Source organism: Canis lupus, chromosome 6, assembly GCF_003254725.2.
Source record: "Canis lupus dingo isolate Sandy chromosome 6, ASM325472v2, whole genome shotgun sequence".
In the NCBI taxonomy this organism is placed as follows: domain Eukaryota; kingdom Metazoa; phylum Chordata; class Mammalia; order Carnivora; family Canidae; genus Canis; species Canis lupus.
Window position 1 is genome coordinate 32,566,798 of NC_064248.1, and position 18,950 is coordinate 32,585,747.

Genomic DNA, 18,950 nt, shown 5'->3' on the forward strand with positions numbered 1-18,950 from the left:
CACCCAACTCTGACCATGTGGAACACACACACACACACACACACACACACACACACACACAGAATAGATTAAGTGGCATATGTGAAAAGGCCCAAGTGTTGTCCAAACTATCCCCTGTGCTCCGCTCCTTTCTATGATGGTTTCACTCTCAGGCTAACATCCCACATGGTGGCAAGACTAGTCCCCTGCATCTGCTCCTTCTAGCCCAGCTTCTACAGCTTTCCTTCCCCAAAATGGCTGATTGATCTTCCATGGATTTTTATGCCCAGCATTGAAGCACCCAGAAAGGGATTTCTGGTTGACCTGCTTGGGTCTCATGCCTTTACCAATAGCTTCAGTATGTGGGTAGGTGCCATTTCCCCTGAAGAATTAATAACTGGTGGTCCTTTTAAGCCCAGTTTAATAGCTGAGTCTGGTATCCAGACTCTAGAGATGACCCTGGGAAACTCTGGCAAAAGATGAGCTAGTGAACCAGGGATCAACTCAATCTCCTTACGTGCCAACTCGGGGGCACTGTGACCTTTATAGATACATAAGCATTAGTTGATTCCCTTTCTCAAACCCAACATATATGACCATCCACAAAAGTAATAATCTTGAGCCAGAGAGACGAAAGAAGCCTGGCAACTGTGGTCTCATAGATTTCAGGAACATTCCCGGGATTCAGATTGGACTTTAAGATCCTTCCAAGGCTCCTCCAAGAAGAACACCTCTCACCTTCGCAGGTAAAGACCAAGTGTGTGGTGGTTTCGTGCTCCTGCTACTGCTGATTATGTCTCATTTTCCTTCCCACAGGGTATTTACAGCTGCATTCATGGAGTGCACATCGAGGAGAAGAAGAAGTCTCCAGACTTCAACCTGACCGGATCACAGAGCAACATGTTGAAACTCCTTCGGTCAGCCAAAAACATCTCCGACGTGTCCAACGTGAACTCCTCCAGAATGGATTCCCCCAAAAGGGCTGCTGATTTCATCCAAAGAGGTTCCCTCATCATGGACATGGTTTCCGAGAAAGGGAATTTGATATATTCAGACAACAGATCCTTTCAGGGGAAGGACAACATGTTTGGGGACAACATGAATGAGCTGCAAACGTTCGTGGCCAACAGGCACAAGGACAATCTCAATAACTACGTGTTCCAGGGACAGCACCCTCTTACTCTCAACGAGTCCAACCCGAACACAGTGGAGGTGGCCGTGAGCACAGAGTCCAAGGCGAACTCCAGGCCCCGGCAGCTTTGGAAGAAATCCATGGAGTCGCTCCGCCAGGATTCACTGAGCCAGAACCCAGTCTCCCAGAGGGATGAGGTTGCAGCAGAGAACAGGACCCACTCCCTGAAGAGTCCTCGGTACCTTCCGGAGGAGGTGGCCCACTCAGACATTTCGGAAACTTCAAGTCGGGCCACATGCCACAGGGAGCCCGACAACAGTAAGAACCACAAGACCAAGGACAACTTCAAAAGGTCGGCGGCCTCCAAATACCCCAAGGACTGCAGCGAGGTTGAGCGCTCCTATCTGAAAACCAAAGCGAGCTCCCCCAGGGACAAGATCTACACCATCGATGGTGAGAAGGAGCCCAGTTTCCACTTAGACCCTCCCCAGTTTGTGGAGAACATGGCCCTCCCCGAGAATGTGGACTTCCCAGACCCGTACCAGGACCCCAACGAAAACTTCCGCAAGGGGGACCCGGCGCTGCCCACGAACAGGAACCCCACGCACAATGAAGACGTGCTCCCCAACAACGACAAACACAAATTCTACTCCAAGCACTTCACCCTGAAGGACAAGAGCTCCCCTCACAGCGAGGGCAGCGACCGCTACCGGCAGAACTCCACGCACTGCCGGAGCTGCCTCTCCAACCTGCCCACCTACTCGGGCCACTTCACCGTGAGGTCCCCCTTCAAGTGCGACGCCTGCCTGCGGATGGGGAACCTCTACGACATCGATGAAGACCAGATGCTTCAGGAGACCGGGAGCCCGGCCGCCCAGGAGGAGGTCTACCAGCAGGACTGGGCGCAGAACAGCACCCTCCAGTTCCAGAAGAACAAGCTCAGGATCAGCCGTCAGCATTCCTACGATAACATCGTTGACAAGCCCAGGGAGATGGACCTTAGCCGGCCCTCCAGGAGCATAAGCCTCAAGGACCGGGAACGGCTCCTGGAGGGCAATCTGTACGGGAGTCTCTTTAGCGTCCCCTCAAGCAAACTCTCGGGGAACAAGAGCTCCCTCTTCCCCCAGGGTCTGGAGGACAGGAAGCGGAGCAAGTCCCTTTTGCCAGACCACACCTCCGATAACCCCTTCCTCCGTTGCTATGGGGACGACCAACGCTTAGTCATCGGGAGATGTCCCTCAGACCCTTACAAACACTCGCTGCCATCCCCGGCCGTGAACGACAGCTACCTTCGGTCGTCCTTGAGGTCGACAGCATCGTACTGCTCCAGAGACAGTAGAGGCCACAACGATGTGTATATTTCAGAGCATGTTATGCCTTATGCTGCGAATAAGAACAGTATGTACTCTACCCCCAGGGTTTTGAATTCCTGCAGCAATAGACGTGTGTACAAGAAAATGCCTAGTATTGAATCTGATGTTTAAAACCTTCCATTAATGTTTTATCTATAGGGAAACATACGTAACGGCCACTGTTCCGGAGGGTAAATGTCGGATGTCCGATGGTGCCCTGCAAAGAGGAAGAGGATTTAGGAAGGTACTTTTTTTTTTTTTTTTTTTGTTGGTTCTTTTGCACATGGCTCCATGCCGTAGTCTTCCACTCAAGGAATCTTGTGAGGTGTGTGCTGAGCATGGCAGATACCAGATAGGTGAGTCCTTAACCAAAAACACAAACACAAGGGCAAGTCTCCTGGACACGCCCGCTGGGTATGTTGGCAATAAGAATGCGTTGGATGCCCATGGTGATGTTATGATTTCCTATATTGCAAATTCCATTCAGACCAGTCCACCATGTGATTTCCTCATCAGAAATGCCTAACGGTCTCTCTCATTCCGAATAAGCAATATGGTATGCATGTACACCTGACACAGAACAGTTACGAATGCGTCTGCGTTGTAGCGAGATGGATGTGCAAGAGATTAGGAAGTTTGGCTCTGTAACCGTTTCAGCTTTACTGTTATGCCTCCCATCACTGCCCAGGCCCAACCCCAGAACTCCAGGCTCCCCCAAAGAATAGCCAATCCGTGTGCACAGTAACTATGCTACTACCTTCATTATAGTCCATTTCCAAGACACATCTGGAATAAAAGGCCAGAAGGGCCCTCAGGTGGAGAGCTACGAGGATCTCTCTGGATGTCGACTCGTGCGTTCCACAGACCACTCTCTCACCCTTGGCCCCGATGGTCTCCTTCAGAGCTGCACAAACACAGAACGTGTCTCCGTTCTCTGATCTCTGGATCTCCTGTCTCTGACACAGCGGCTGTTGTAGTTTATCCTGAAGACTCTCGTATATGTAAGTTTGTGTTTCCCCCCTTCTGGTGACGACTCAGGGTTGTATAGTATCTGTTACCCCTCCCCTCCCCGAGTGACCATGGCCCGTTTGGTCCCCAAACAGCCATGGTGGCATCTAATTAAGTGTGTGTTGCCGTTCCCCGGGTTAACGTGGTGGCATGTGCCAGCAGCCATATGTGTACTATGATCTGTAGGAAGTAACAATGCCATCTGTCCGCTGAAGGCTAGCATGGTTCTAGGTCTCTCTTCCTGAGCATTGTGAGATTTGGTTGGACACTCGTTTCCACCCCAACCTCCTCAGATCAAAAGCCTTCAAAACATGAGAGACACTCATGCATCCACTCTGAGCATCCTCCAAATTGTGGATCAACTTTAGTGGCGAAAGTGATTTCACTCTTCTGAAACGTTCGCTCCATTGGAGCCAACCTGCTTCACTGACACCGACAGGGATATGTTAAAAAAAAAAAAAATTCCTCAGAGCATTTGTCATTTCCGAGTCACCCCTATTGTCCCATTCTTACTTTACTCAGATCTGTGCCTATGTGATCTGGAATGATACTCATTCAGGAAGGAGGGGAGTCTTTAGCACGGAAATCTCTTAGCACGGGCCTGGCACACACCAAGTGCCAAAAACAAAAAGGTAGTGGTTGTGTCACTACAGACCAGACTATTGTAGTTTAAAAATTAAGTATTGTAAAACCCACAAATGGTATTAGCCCAGCATTTCCATATAGTTCTAATTCAGTGTATTTTAAATTCCTGAAGGTCCCTGAGACATCCAGGATAACTAGCCATCAGGTCTCGTAGTGTAGCTGAGTCCGTTGGGCGACACGCAGCCGAGGCTAACTAGCCTGGTCATCTCCTGGCTTCCTTCTGCATTTTGCTCTAGGTTCCTGGAGTGGGCGGACAGAGTGACAGGTTGAAACGTTACCCTGTTTCTCTTACTTATAGCATGTCCTATTTTGTAGGGAGTGTTCTCTTCTGAGGGGGCAGGTGTTGGGAGTAATTCTCTCAGAGCTCAGATTCATCGAATGGCCCCATCTTTGGGCGAGCGCACCCAGTAATGGCGAGAAGTGGCTGCAGGAAGTTTCAGGATCATTGGTGGGGAGGCAGAGGCGGCCACGGGTGAGAAAGTCTTCTCGTCATCTTTGAGGTTGACAGGTAGAAGAGGCTGGCTAGACATTGATGACAAATGGATCCAACCCCTGCATTTTCTTTCTTGGATGTTGGCCCTTCTGCTGCCCCAAGACCCAACAACAGAGAAGCCCAGACTGAAGGGCCTCACCCCCATATCTACTCTTAGGCACGCTCCTGATTATTTTGTCTTTTAGAACATCCTGCCTTTGTCCTCCCATGGCTTTCCAGACCTATGTCCCCACCCCCAGCCAGGATCACCTCATTTCCCCAGAAGACTGGCGTGTCATGACATGACATGAATTTAAAAATCTCCCCAGCACATGGAACAGTGCTATGTCATCAATCCAAAGAGGCTTTCTCTCTTCCTCTCATGTCTTTAAAGCCCAGGGGACCTGCCAAAAGACAGGGACCTCCAGGGAGAATGCAAATTACAGTCAGAACTGTTCCATAGATCAAAAGCCCTTCTAATAACAGCATTATTTCTGTTAACCCCATGCTTTTTTCACATAGAAAAAGACCAAAAATTAGGCTTTGGGAAGAACCGACAGTAATGTGGTTCCTTTCAAACCCAACGTGTTTTGTTTTCTTTAAATAAACACTGAGGATTAGAATGCTATATATAATGAATACACAATTCTCTTCCTGCACAAATTCATTGACTCTCAATTGTAATGATCCCAAGCATATAAAAATCGACCATTAATCAGGCAGGCAGTCTTTCAAATGAAAGATATTGATGTAGAGCTATTTGAAAGTGATTCAAGTCAGTTCTGTTCTTTGGAAAAAGAATATCAAGACATCAGTAGAAAGCCCTCCCAACTCCGGATCCCTTATAGAGGGTTCCTCTGACATCCCAGCCTGAGATCTGAGATCCGTTGATGCCAAAGAGTCAGAATTTCTGAACCCAAAACCAGGCCTGAGTTTCACCTGACTCAAGTCGGAGCTGGCATCCGTAATGGTACTTCCATGACTCTACGTGGCTTTCTCCCCTTGAGAGGGCCCCAACAGGTACACGTAAATGCAGACACTCACGTTTCTGTCGACGGGTAACAGTGCACACAGGCCCAACTTAAAATAGTCTGTTGTAAGAAAAGAGTCTTCCAGGGGATGAATTCTACCCTGGAAACCTTGGGGAGCCCCCAGAAAATAAGCTTCATTGTCCTTACCCCTGCAGGTCCCAGGCCACTCCTGGCTTCAATGCTCTGAGAAGACAAGTCCCTAATGGGTCTCTTTTTCTGCCAGTGTGGCTTGCTTTCCTGAGAGGTGCAGGATTATAACCTCCCCACTCCTCCTCCGCCCTCTGCGAATCTTACTTCGAAACTGCAGCCAGCACCATGACCAGATGTCTTGTGGCCTATACCTGGTTTCTCTTCCCCATTGCAGAGAGCCTGAGAAGTTTTCATATTCAGCTGCTCTGAGAGAACCATTAAAATTCACCCAGTGCCGCAAAATCAGTCACATCGACTCACAGTTATTTTCAAGGGAGAAACAAGAAAATTATACCTTGTTTACAAATGAAATAGTTTCACTTAAATGGGATTCTCGCCAAGGCAGTTAATTAGTCAAAAGATCCATAGCAGCCATATAGTCCCGCATTGTTTATTCTATTTGATATGTCTGCCAATGTGTATTTAATATTCTACGTCCTTCTCAGGAAATGACAAATGCCCTGAATTCTTTGCAAATAGAATTGCTAATGAAAAAGGGGGGTGGTAAAGGTTGATGTTAATTAAATGGTGATTAAAAATTTATCTCCTTTAAACCTAAAAAGTGCAGCTCTAATAATCAGTTGTCATATAAATAAATACCTTGCACTGAAATCCCATACAGTTTAAGACCTAAATAAATACTAATTTGAGAAACCTAAGTATCTTTCAGAAGAGCTGAATATATTCGTTAACTTCAGGCACATCCCCATACTGTTTCCTTGTGCGTAGATGTGGCTTGTGAATCCTTGCAGAGGGCACATGAATTGTTTCTGAAGCAGAAACTGTTTGTACGAATCGCGGCTATAGTGGACAGAATTGGGAGTTCTAGGGGGAGAAAAAAATGAGTATGTGGGAACAAAACTCATTGGTTGGTGTTTAACAGGAGTTAAGGATTCCACGTGAAGGTGGTTTTCAATGCAAAAGCAGTATTTTCATTTGAGACAAAATTAGACCTTCTGGATGCCCCGTTTTCTTTTGGCCAACAGGGTCGGAAGTGCTGAATGAGAGGGTTGGTGGGGTCTACACCAACGCGTGGTTGTGCTTTTCCATTCAACCCCTACACATCGTACTGTGTTCACATCTAGTCGTAGCAATGAGGGCAGCTTGCCACCTGATACACATCGGAGGAGAGAAAATGCACTTAATCCTGTGAATACCAATGCTCGTGTACACATGTACATACTATACATGCCTGATTTCTACCACTGACACGTAAAGTGTATTATCCAAATAAAATTGTATATAATGTAAAGTTTATGTTAAAAATTAAGTCATGATGATGCTTATTACCATGTGGAAAACCCATTCTGATTATCAATGGGCTGATAATTAGGAAGAGAGGGCGCTATTGGTTTTTTTTTTCTTTTTTCTTTTTGTTTTGTTTTTGTTTTTAAATAATAATCTCAGTTCTAGGGAGGGAGAATGGCAGGGCCCAAGTGGGATTTGGGTGCTGGTGTTCTTGGCCTCTTTTCAAAAAAAGACATCTGGGGTTAAGGGTGTGGCCCATGTTCTGCTCACATTAACTTCTGAAGACAATGCTGATATGGACACGTGGGTGATTTCTGTAAACCCACCAAAGGGCACAGTCTCTGTTTCAATTCCTTATCCTCTTCTCCATGCCCACTTGTTCTGTGCCTGGAAGTACTCTCGATATGGCATCAGCTAAAGGTGCCTGTCCAGAAGGGTCTTAGAAAAATAGAACTTACAGAACTACACCAAGATCTGGGGGAAGGGAGATGAGAAAACTAGGAGATTGGGCTCCCAAAGGGACAGAATCGCTATGGGATCGTTGGATTGACAATATCAGAGCCAGGTCTAGAAACCAAGACCTTCATGCATGATCCAATTAATTCCTCGCCTGGTTCCCTTTGCCAGGCTGACTCAGTTCTAGGTTTCTCTCAAAAGTGCTCTCCAGGTACCTCTGGGATAAGAGCCAGAGAACATCGTAGAATTGCCCCTGCTTTCTTTGCCTCTTGCCTTATACAGACCCATACATCCCCCTTTGGATTTGGTTTTCTCTTAAGCTCCCCAGTACTCCCTGCCTCAGAATCCTGGAGAAGAGAAAACTTTTCTCAGGGACCTAATTCCCTGGGAAGAGCCAACAAGGGATATAGTTTAAAACCTCAAACCAAAGATGAAAGCTGGTGGTGATCATTGAGATAATAGAGTTCTAGTTCTCTCGAGCCAAGGATGAACAAAGGACACTGATCAGCTGATAGCACTTGACTGAGTATCTACTCTCCTTTTAAGGCCAATTTGAGGTTGGGAGATGCAAAGGGGACAGAAAATATAGTCTCTTCCCATAAGCAGCTTACGGTCTAGAAATTGTGCTCCCTAACACTAAAGACAACTAAGGGTCCTTGAAACACAAACACAGACTGTGTGTAAAAACTAGAAATGAGAAATCAAGTTCTTACCAGGAAATGAAAATCTGGTTCCATGACCAAACAATCCAACAACCCATCCTTCCCTAAAGCCGTACATAACTCTGGAGAATATAGTTGGTGCTCCTGGAGAGATATCCTTGGTTCTTGAACCTTGATTATTCAAAGACAGTATCTGGGAAACCCAGGAGCATCCAAACAGGTGACCAGACTTGCCCTTCTGCATTTGTGGTTCCACTGGGTTCTCCAGCCCTTGCCAGATCCTGCCTCCTTCCAGCCCTGCATTATGGCATGGGCTTCAAGAAGAGGTTGAAAGAAATCCTCCAAGGGATTAGAAAACAGACCGCGATGTAAAAAGCCTATTTCCTGAAAGCTTTTTTGTTTGATTTTTATTTTTGTCTTATGAAGAATACCTTTGATTGTTCAGGGTATAAATGTATCAGGGAAGGGAGTGGGGGGAAATCCTCTTTGAGTCCCAAGTGCCTACTGTCTGGCTGACAAAAGAGAGCGTATCAGGTTCCCTAGAGACAAAATGGGGCATAGAGATGGTGAAAGGAGTCAAGATGTGTTTCGGGAAAATGGCAAGGTGCAGAGGGAGCTTCTTTTCTCTGTCCGTCCTATCCCGTGCCTTGCCAGAATGTGAGATACTCTGCTTATCCCACGTATATGCCTTGGGTCAGCACATGAGTTTGGAAGTATCAAGATGCATCCACATTGAGTGTAGACTGATTCCAGGCATATCCTAGACTGAAATCCTCCAAATAACCATAGGATAGAAGTACAGTTGCTCCTATTTTATAGATAAGGAAACTGAGGCTCAGGTTGGTCTCAGCCTCATCAGCAGCAGGAGTTTGCTAATAAATCCCTAACATTGGGTGAATTCTCAAAGTGCCTGACCTCCCCCAGGGAGGTCAGAATAAAAGTTGGAAAGAGAGGTAGGCTGTTTTGAGGTCCCCTGGGCTCTCTCTTGCGCTTCAGCCTCTGTTGAGAGGAGGTTTGTTAGTGTCCCACCCCTCGTCGTCTGGTTTGGGGTGTATCGAGAACTCCAGGGGATCTCACCTCTGTTCCCATCCCTTCTGACACTTGAATGCCGTTTGTGTCTCTCCCCATCTGCTTGCACTCTGCATTCACTTGTTTGGTTCCTGGGGAGTTATTTTGTCTACTTAGCATGTGCCTAATTTTAACTATCCCCTTCCAAATCTCTCTTCTTTTTCTCAGTAGATATCAGGGTTAATTCCATTAAACATTTGCAAAGTAGTAGACCCTCCCATGTGTGTGGGCACACACACTTCCCTCTGCTACCCCCCCCCCCAATCAAAGCTCTCCTAAACAGTGTGGCCCATTTTCAGAAAGGTCATGGTATTTGCAAGTGACCGTCCCTGCTAGGTCATCACTGGCACCAAGATAACTGCTGAACCACTGAGTGCTCATTCAGTTTGCCTCACTCAAGAGCACTAAATTGGAATGTTTCCATTAGGCTTTCTACGAGTCCAAAATGGTGGCATGCGTTATGCGTTGGGGAGGCAGCGACACTGAGCCTGTGCATGCCTTTCTTGCACTGCTCATGTGTCCTAAGCCACACTCCTCCTGCCAGGCATTTCTGTTTTCTGTGAACTGGGGCCACATTAGGTCCATTTCATAGGTGAGGAAACTGAACTGGGACTCGAAGGGATGTTTTTCTGGGAGGTTCTGTGATCCAGTCCTTCTGGAGGGTCAGTTAATCTAACCAAGCACCGTTGTCATTGTCCCCGAGAAATTCTTTAGCTGTTGACATCTTTCAAGCTGGCAGTAAAAAGTCTCATAAGCCAAAAAATAGTTATCATTATTTGATACCTATTTTGAGATCCCATCATTGGGTCTGCAAGTGAACGAGAACATCCTCCCAGGGCTGTTGAGCTGTGGAGAAACTGGACCACTCAAAAGAACCATCTGGCCAGTAGGCTTTCTTCTCTGGGGCTGGATTTCAAAGCACATAGCTCTCCAGGGAGCCAGAACCAAACTGTTTCCAATGGACTCGTTTCTCAGATTAACTTCCTCAAGTAAGGTGTCAGCAGTATGCAGAGACAAACAAAACGAAACTGAAATTATCACTCATATATCCTTCTTAGGTACCAGGTCCATGAAACGATAAGTTTGCATCTCTGCAAGTCTAGAACATTCCTCATTAGCCATAGCCCTGGGTCATAACCTCCTCCAGTTAATTCTCTCCCACACCTTTGGGAAGGATTTAAGATGAGCCTTCAAAAGAATATTAACGTAACACGTAGCCAATACCACAGCTGCCTTTTAAATTAATAAGGTTAATTGTTCTCCAGCAAACATAAGTTTGTCTTTGCCATTTTAAATGCTTCTCATTGATCTGACATTTTGCTGTTTTAAGCTTTTAAAGGGCTCAAATCAAAGACTATTGATAGCTGAGCAAATAGTGAAGGTCCAGAAATATAAAAACATTGTCAGTTTTCTCCATGAAAAATAATCATAGCCTTTCGAATTCAACTGAGGTTTTAACATTACATTACATCTAAGACCTATTGAATTATTTCTATTCTCAGTTTAGCTAACTCAAATAAATGAGCAGTATTGACTTTTTAAAACCCATTTTATTTAAAAAAAAAAAAACTCTTAAGTTTATTAGGTTTGTAGACACAGCTCTGAAGCCATGGCCGCTAAGGAAATGCTCCAGTTGAGAAATTGAAGATTCAGACTATTTTGGGTCAAATTCAGGTGATCATCTTTGAAAATTCTAGTGGATTTGCAAAGATGAAAGGGGCACTTGTAACATTCACGTTCCCCATGTTTTTCACTAGGAAAGGAGGCCAATTGCCTATTTTTCCCCCAAGTCAGAGATAAGGTCAAGGATAACATTTTCATAGAAAAGTCAGGAAACTACTCGATACCACTAATTATGTGGCCAGCTGTGGCTCAGATGCCTTCCAAGCCTGAAGTTCTCCAAAGATTTCATTACCGGTTGTTCTGGAGCTCCAAATCTTAATCTTGTTCATTCCCCTGCTAAAGCCAACTTAAAAGCATATACTTGCCAAATTATTTAGTCAGTAGACTTCACTGTAGTTGATCACAATAGAATGTTTGTGCGTATGTGTCTATGTATAGTATATATATTTCAAGCTGAATATTCAGAAAGAATTAGGTGAGTCTCACTGGTGGTTTGAATAAGAAACAGATAAGTCACAAACAGTGGCCTTCTCAGACAGAAAAAAAAGAGGGTAAACCCTTCATATCCTTGAGTCACGTTATGAGACCTGTTGCGTACATAATACACAAGCTGGTCATTGCCCACAGGAAGTCATGGATAAAAGCAGCTTTGAAGACCCATGTCCGAGTCCATCCTTAACCCAACATGGGCAGGATCAAACTCCATATGCAGAGGGTTCCCATTCACAGTGACACTCAAACACAGTCCAAAACCCACGTCAGAACTGGCTTGATCTCTTGTATGGTGGAGCCCCATGCAAGCTGTATGCTCTACTCGGTGGTTCTCATTTGGGAATAGACATTCACTTACCAATCACGGCAGTTTATACCTGTCATGTTTTAATCCACTGCATGAGGAAGTGCTGATAACTGTATTCAATATTTCCAAGCATAGCTACAAAATTACACGTTTGCTTAACACCTTTCTATGATAGAGGAAGTATATACTATGGTCGTCTTCTTGTAGTATGTCTTTTCTTTTCGTTCAACGTGTTATCAACTGTTTTAAGGAATGGGGTTTGAAATGTGTGTGCAAACTGATATGTACATAACTCCCAAGGCAACAAAAGTGCCCAGTCCAATGGTGTAAAAATGTAAATACAGGAAAATCTCATTTTTCTAATAAAAATAATTTCTGCCGATTGATATGAAAACGAGACATGGAGTTGTGGTCTTTATTGTCCTTGGCGCTGCCATGGTGGGCACCATTAACGTTTCAGGCAGGCTTAGTATTTGTACAAAGGGCAACGACCTTAATTTCCCTCTCTGTCCAGTATAGGAGTGTAGATGGAAGCATGACGCCGCAAAGAAGCCACGGCTCGGCTTCCAGATTTTAGCAGCAAGCTTTGCCACTGTCCCTTACCTGGTTATCATCTTCCTGTGCAGTTCCTGTGCTTGCAGCTTTGACTCTGATAATGCTGAACTTCACCAAGCTTCTGTGACTCCTGGTTCTGCAAAAAAGAAAAAAAAAAAGTGGTGGTCAAAGACCTCCCCTCCTTTCTGAATTCCAGGGAACAGCTTACTGCGAAGAACTGCCTCAAAGTCCATTTGACTTTGATATGACCCGCAGGCAACCCTCAGGTCATGGCCAGACACAGACCCTCCAGGTCTTTGCCCACAAATGATTAGCTGAACTTCATATCCCCACCATTCGATGGAACCATATGCTTGTCAACCAAGTGATGGTTAAGTGTCTCTCCTCCCAGGCCCCCGCACATGGTCGACCTGTGTCAACACACACCCTTCCCCTGGGACCAGGGTGACCCCACATCCTCTGATCTGTCCACCCATGCCATCCCCCTTCACCTCACTTCTCAACCCCTGTTCTGCTTTCATTTCCTCCTCCCTGTGGAAGAAAACCTCTTACTGCCTATCCCCCTATTTTAATAGTCCCGTCTCCCCCTTGAAATAAGTTGCCTCCATAAAATCTCTCCTTCTGGAATCCAGATTGGATTTTGATCTGACCCCTCTCTTCCCTAGATCAAGCCATATTCCTAAAACCCAAATGCAGCCACATCCACTGCCCCTTTTCAGCTTAAAACAGTGGCCCACAGGAAAAACCTGGATTCCAGAGCCCAGCACACAAAGCCTCCGGTCGCCGGCAGGCCCCTTCTTACCGAGTACCTCACACTACTTCTGCATCAAAGGTCTTCGTGACCCTCCTCCTCCACAGAGACACCATGAGCTCCCTTCCCGCATCTATCTTCCTCTATCTTCCTGGGACACTGGTCACCCCCCTCTGAGGTGTATCTTCAACGAAACCTCTCCTTAGCCTTTCTGAACTCTCCCCTGCTGCAGAGTTAACAGGTGACTTCTCCACAATCCAGCCCCATGTACAAGCGTCTGTCAAATCACTCACAAGGTTTGCCATATTTGTGAAGTGTGCTATCTCTCCCTATCTGTGAGCTTTTCCAGGACAAGGGGTATATAACTGTTCACCTCTGAATGCCAGCAACCAGCATCGGACTCAAAGAAGGCATTTCCTCAGTACTGTTGGGTGGATGGAGGGACAGCTAGTTGGAAGAGTGGATGGCTGGTGGGTGAGGGGATGGCTGTGGGGGTCAGGGGGGCAGACTGATGGAGGGCCTCGGGACCTGCTCTTGGTTTCCCTCACTCTCTACCTTATTTACCATATCTCACCCAATCCTTTGACTTTAAATGCCACCAATTACCCCCAAAGTTTTATATCTGGGCCCAACCACCTCCATACACTCTCAACTCCTATATCCATATCTATAGTTTCTAGAGATGTTACCGACATCATCGCCTAGAGATGTTACAGCCATTCACATTCCAAAATGCCTTGAAAAGTCCTCAGGACCAGTCCTCCCAGCAGATACCTGACCTCCCCAGTGTTCCCATTGCAGGAAGTGGCATAGCTATGGACCTGGGTTCTCAGACCGAACACCTGCTGGTTGCCCTTCATCCCTCTCTCCCCATCACATCCAGCCCCTTGGCCAGCTCAGTCTGTATCATCTTTAAAATCCACTCAGGAGCCACTGCTTCTCAGCCCTTCTACCACCATCCCTCCGCTCCATCACCTCCCACGTGTATGACTATAATAGCTCTCCAACCCTCCACATGTGGCCATTCTCCAGCAGGAGCAGGGTAATCTTTTAAAGGTATCTGATCCTATCCCTCACCTGCTCTCGAGGCTGCACTACCTTTCCATTACAACGAGAATAAAGTCAAAATTCTTTCCCACTGTAATAACTCTGTGCCCTACACTCTGACATGACTGCACACTCCCAAAAAAAAAAAAAAAAAAAAGAAGGCAGACATGCAGACATTTCCCTGTCCTCTTACCTCATCCCCCCTCTTCTGGGCTTCTCATCCCTGACCTTTTCTCACTTTTTTTGAGCAGCTGAAGATGGGCCATTTCCAACACATTTTTCCATGAACTGAAGTGGCACTAAATACCATCACTGCTATGAAACTAATCGGCAATTTGTGAGATGCCTTCACATCCATGTAGCCCCATTTGGGGGCATAATTATTTCCTAATTAGAAAGCGATTTATACTTGGAACTTGGGACACTGGCTTCTGCCAGTGATGTGGCTTTCCAGAATGGCTCGGTTCTTTCTTTTCCACCCCAAGATTCTGCTGGCTGAAGTCAGATGACCAGACAGCAGACCAAACTTAATTAACAGACTGTCCTGCGGGAGGGCAAAGCTCTCATTTACCAGTCAAATTTGCTATAGTTCAGAGGACCAGAAAGATCTCTCTTTGGAAGATCCTGTAGTCCTCTCCTATACATGGAGTTTGGGGGTCATTTACCTTCTTTTCCAAAAGTGCTGAGGAAACTTGCCCAAGGTCATTAAACCAACCCGACTTTGTAAAGAACCCTTTTTAAATCTTGAGAGCACTCCTTTGCAGTGGGGATTATAATCCCCATTTTACATATTTGGAAACCAAGGCTCAGGGATCCCTGGGTGGCGCAGTGGTTTGGCGCCTGCCTTTGGCCCAGGGCGTGATCCTGGAGACCCGGGATCGAATCCCACGTCGGGCTCCCGGTGCATGGAGCCTGCTTCTCCCTCTGCCTATGTCTCTGCCTCTCTCTCTCTCTCTGTGACTATCATAAATAAATAAATAAAAATTAAAAAAAAAAAAAAAAAAAAAAAAAAAAAAAAAAGGAAACCAAGGCTCAGAGAGTTGGGGTGACCCGGGCAGCTGTGTCGCCGGGGTCAGGGGTGAGCACCTGTCAGCTGGACTCCACACTCTGTGATCTTTCATCTCTACTTCTGTGCTTACTGTCATGTAGATTCTGGTGGAGGGCGGACAGGAACTGCCTGTGTGCCTAATGCCTTATACACTATAAATGCTCGATAAATATTTTTCAGTAAACAAGGAGCTGAGAGAGGAGCCAGGAGGTCTGGGTCCTTGGCCACAGCCTCGCCACGTGACCTCTGGCCAGTCCCCTCCTCCTCTGCTTCTTCACACGGTCCTCTTATTCATATCTCTGAAGTGAGCATCTAGCTCCAGCTTGTTCTCCTCATAGGCATGTGCAGAAACACTACTAACCATACCTTGCAAAAGATAACTCCCTTTTGTACTTTTTTTTTTTTTAGTTCTAGAACTTAAAAGTTGTGCTCAGGGCATGTCCAAGGAAAAACAGCTTCCTTATGAAGTGGCTGGAAGTCTATGCCACCTGGCCCCAGCTCTACTGGGGACAAGGAGTATCTTTCCCTGGAGGGAAAAATGACCCATGAATCAGAGGTCATGGATCATGCCTTTCTTCTCAGGGAACAGAGAGAAAAGTGGCCACCAGCTTTGTTCTTGAACGTTCCAGGGTGCTGTAAGCTCCAGGGCTCAGTGTGCAAAGCCTTCACCCCAAGGCAGATAGAAAAGAGGTCCCCACTTTTGCTTCTGGAAGCCCCAAGGTGCTAAAATTTCTGGGGATGTTGATACAAAGGCGTACACACGCTGGTTTGGCAAGAAGCTCCATCCAGCGAGCATGCTGGCAGACGTCGGGAACAGACCGTGCTGTGACTTTCCATTTGAAATTCCTTATTTTCTCTTGAAGAAGAGTCCAAGTCTCCCCCATGTCCCAACCCCTGCTGACATGCCAGAGTTCCCCTTTCTTTCCCGGGCCTCTCCCGGGAAGAAGCAGCAGCTGCCTTGTTCTTCTTAACTCAGCGGGGCTGCAGGCGGCCCTGCCATCTGAAGGACAGCCTCCTTCTCTCCCATTCCTTCCTGAGCAGATAAGAAACCCTGGTCACTGTGTCAGAGGTGGGGGCCCAGGAACAATCGGCATCAGATGTGCTCACTGCTGCTGGTACTTTTGATTGCTTGGGGCCTTTCATGTGAACAAGAGCTGAGGAATAGGGATGTGCAGTGAGAGAGAGAAAGAGAGAGAGAAGAGGGGCCAGCCCCTGTCCATGGGCACTCAGATACCACACTGTCTCCCCTTTCACCGAACACAATGGATTTCCCCTTGTAAATTATGATGCTGTGGCTCAAGGAGGTGATTCTCTGTGGCCTCCCTTGTATGCTCAGAGTAATATAAAGAAGCCAGGGTCCAGTCCGGCTCATGGAACCATAGCATGTTCTTTGGACTTAAAGATCTTTAAAGGTCATCAGAATACAAACTGTGGCACCACGAGCCTATTTCAGTGTAAATGACACACACAAGAGGCTTTGCAATCCAGGGCATTCTGAATCCACTACCCACAAAGCCCATTCTACATTTCCCCCCGCCACCCCCCCCCTACCCTGGCCCCAGCCCTGCCATCATAAGCTGCAGGGGAGGACAATGTAGAGGAGGAAGCATGAGCATCTGTGTTGCCTGCAGCATGGGGAAAGTGTTTAACTGGTCTGGGGCATTTTTCACATTTGACCTTAAGGGATAAAGTTCAGGATCGTGAAGCTCACATTCATTCATCAAAGATAAGGTAAGTAAAAACAATAATGCACATACATACTTTTGGCTGCCTCCCAGATATCCTGAAGGCCCTCCAAACCTAACACATTCCAAGTGAAATGCATCCTCCTCCTGCTGTGGCCAACACCTGCTTCTCCCCTTTAGAGTCTCCCCGGGTGAGAGCAGAGGAGCAGCATCAGTCCCCAGCCACTAGATCCAAGTCCTGACCTTCCTCCCTTGTCCTCTTGTCCCTCCCCTACTCTGGTTAATGCTCCTGGTCTCTGCAACCCAGCTGTCCCCTGCCCTCCGTCCCCACGTCCTGCCTTCTGTCTCTGACCTTCTCTCTCATGACTGATGGTGATGGTCTAGTGACAGTCTCCCTGCCTCCAATCCAGACCCACCTTTGAGTTTTCTCCATCTGTCTGCCACAGTAATTGCTCTAAAATAAAATTCCGACCATGTCATCCCCAACTGAAACTCTTCTGTTCACTCCCCATTGCCCAGAAGCGAAGACGAAAACCCGTGACGAGTCTGGCAAGGAGGCTCCTGGTCTGCTTTTGCAGACACTGACCCCCCAACCTCGTCTCCCACTGCTTCCTTGCACGCACATGCAGATCCAGCCAAAACAAACCTCCGGAACCTCTCCAGTGGGTCCTCGAATACTATTTCCTCTTCATAAATAACCTGTAACCATCCGGCAAGCACATGGATAGCCTTTAAATCCTGGCTCACACATCACCTGCATGAGCCCTTTCTCTGTTCCCCCAGACTTAGTGGCACTGTCTTCAGGACACCCCTGCCTTTCTGTGCACACATTTCTCCAATGGAGTGTGTCACGTGTCCCTTTACATGTTTACCCTCCCCTGTTGGTAGGGTCCCCTTAAAGATAATGGCCTGTGGGACTCGACAGGTAGGTTCGGAAAGATGCTCCCCATCAATCTTCTTCTGGGAAATACCAATCAAAGCCACAATGAGCGATCACATCACACCTGTCAGGATGTCAAGTATTAAAAGATGAGAGGTACTCATTGGTGGGCAGATGGAGCAAAGGGTCTCCTCTACATTGTTGGTAGAGATGCAAACTGGTGCAGCCACTATGGAAAGCAGTAGGAAGTTCCTCAGAAGTCAAAAATAGAGCTGCCACCTGATCCAGCAATCCCACTCCTGGGTATAGATCCAAAGAAAAAAAAGGAAATCACTACCTTGGAGAGATAGATATCTGCTCACCAATCTTCTGCACGGCATCGTTCACATCAGCCAAGACCTGGATGCAACGTAAGTGTCCAACAGTGGGTGAATGGGTAAAGAACATGCGGTGCATGCTCATACAATCAAATATTACTTGGCCTTCAAAAAGAAGGAAATCTTACCATGTGCGACAATAACATGGATGGGCCTGGATGACGTTTGCTGAGTGAAATAAGCCAGAGACAGAAAGACAAATATTGTGTGATCTCACTCATATGTGGAATCTAAAACAGTCAAAGCCATAGAAGCAGAGAGTAGAATGGTGACTGCCAGGGGCATGGGGGTTAAGGACAGGGAAATGGGGAGATGCTCATCAGAGGATATGAAGTCTAATTTATGCAAGGTCAATAAGTTCTGGATATTTACTATACTATATGGGGCCTATAGCTAAAAACACTGATTACATACTTTAAATTTTCTAGAAGGATAGTGTGTGTGTGTGTGTGTGTGTGTGTGTGTGTGTGTGTTTGGAGAAAGTGTGTGTGTGAGCAGGCGGGGAGGATCAGAGGGACCAGGAGAGAGAGAGAATCTCAAGCAGGCTCCCCACTGAGCACAGAGCCCAATGCAGGACTCAATCTCATGACCCTGAGATCATGACCTGAGCTGAAATCAGGAGTAGGACACTCAACTGGCTGAGTCACCCAGCCACCTGTAGGAGGATAGATCTTATGTTAAATATTCTTACAATGATAAGAAGGAAAAGAAGAAGAAAAGGAAGCAGAGGCAGAAGAAGGAAGCAGGAGGAAACTTTGGGAGGCCACAGATATGTCATTATCTTGATGGTGGTGATGGTTTCACATGCGTGTGCTGATCCCCAAACTCATCAAGCTGTACACATTAAATATGTAAAGCTCTTTCCAGGTCGATCATACCTCAATAAAGCATTTGACAAAAAGATAGTGACCAATACGAGGCACAGGGGAAGGATGGAGGTAAT

The 18,950-nt window shown here is 46.6% G+C and overlaps 1 protein-coding gene across 3 annotated transcripts in view; it reads left to right on the plus strand.

Annotated features, from left to right (window-relative positions):
• GRIN2A (glutamate ionotropic receptor NMDA type subunit 2A) overlaps positions 1–12,061 on the plus strand; it is a 546,872-nt gene extending 534,811 nt beyond the window's left edge. For 2 of the 3 annotated variants that reach the window (XM_025416531.3, XM_025416530.3), the window contains exon 14: positions 796–12,061. In XM_025416531.3, the coding sequence (XP_025272316.3) occupies positions 796–2,595 (1,800 nt within the window). In that variant the 3' untranslated portion in view covers positions 2,596–12,061. The remainder of the gene's footprint in view (positions 1–795) is intronic. The other variant, XR_004816765.2, reaches the window with a different exon arrangement.
• Positions 12,062–18,950: the final 6,889 nt, after the last annotated feature.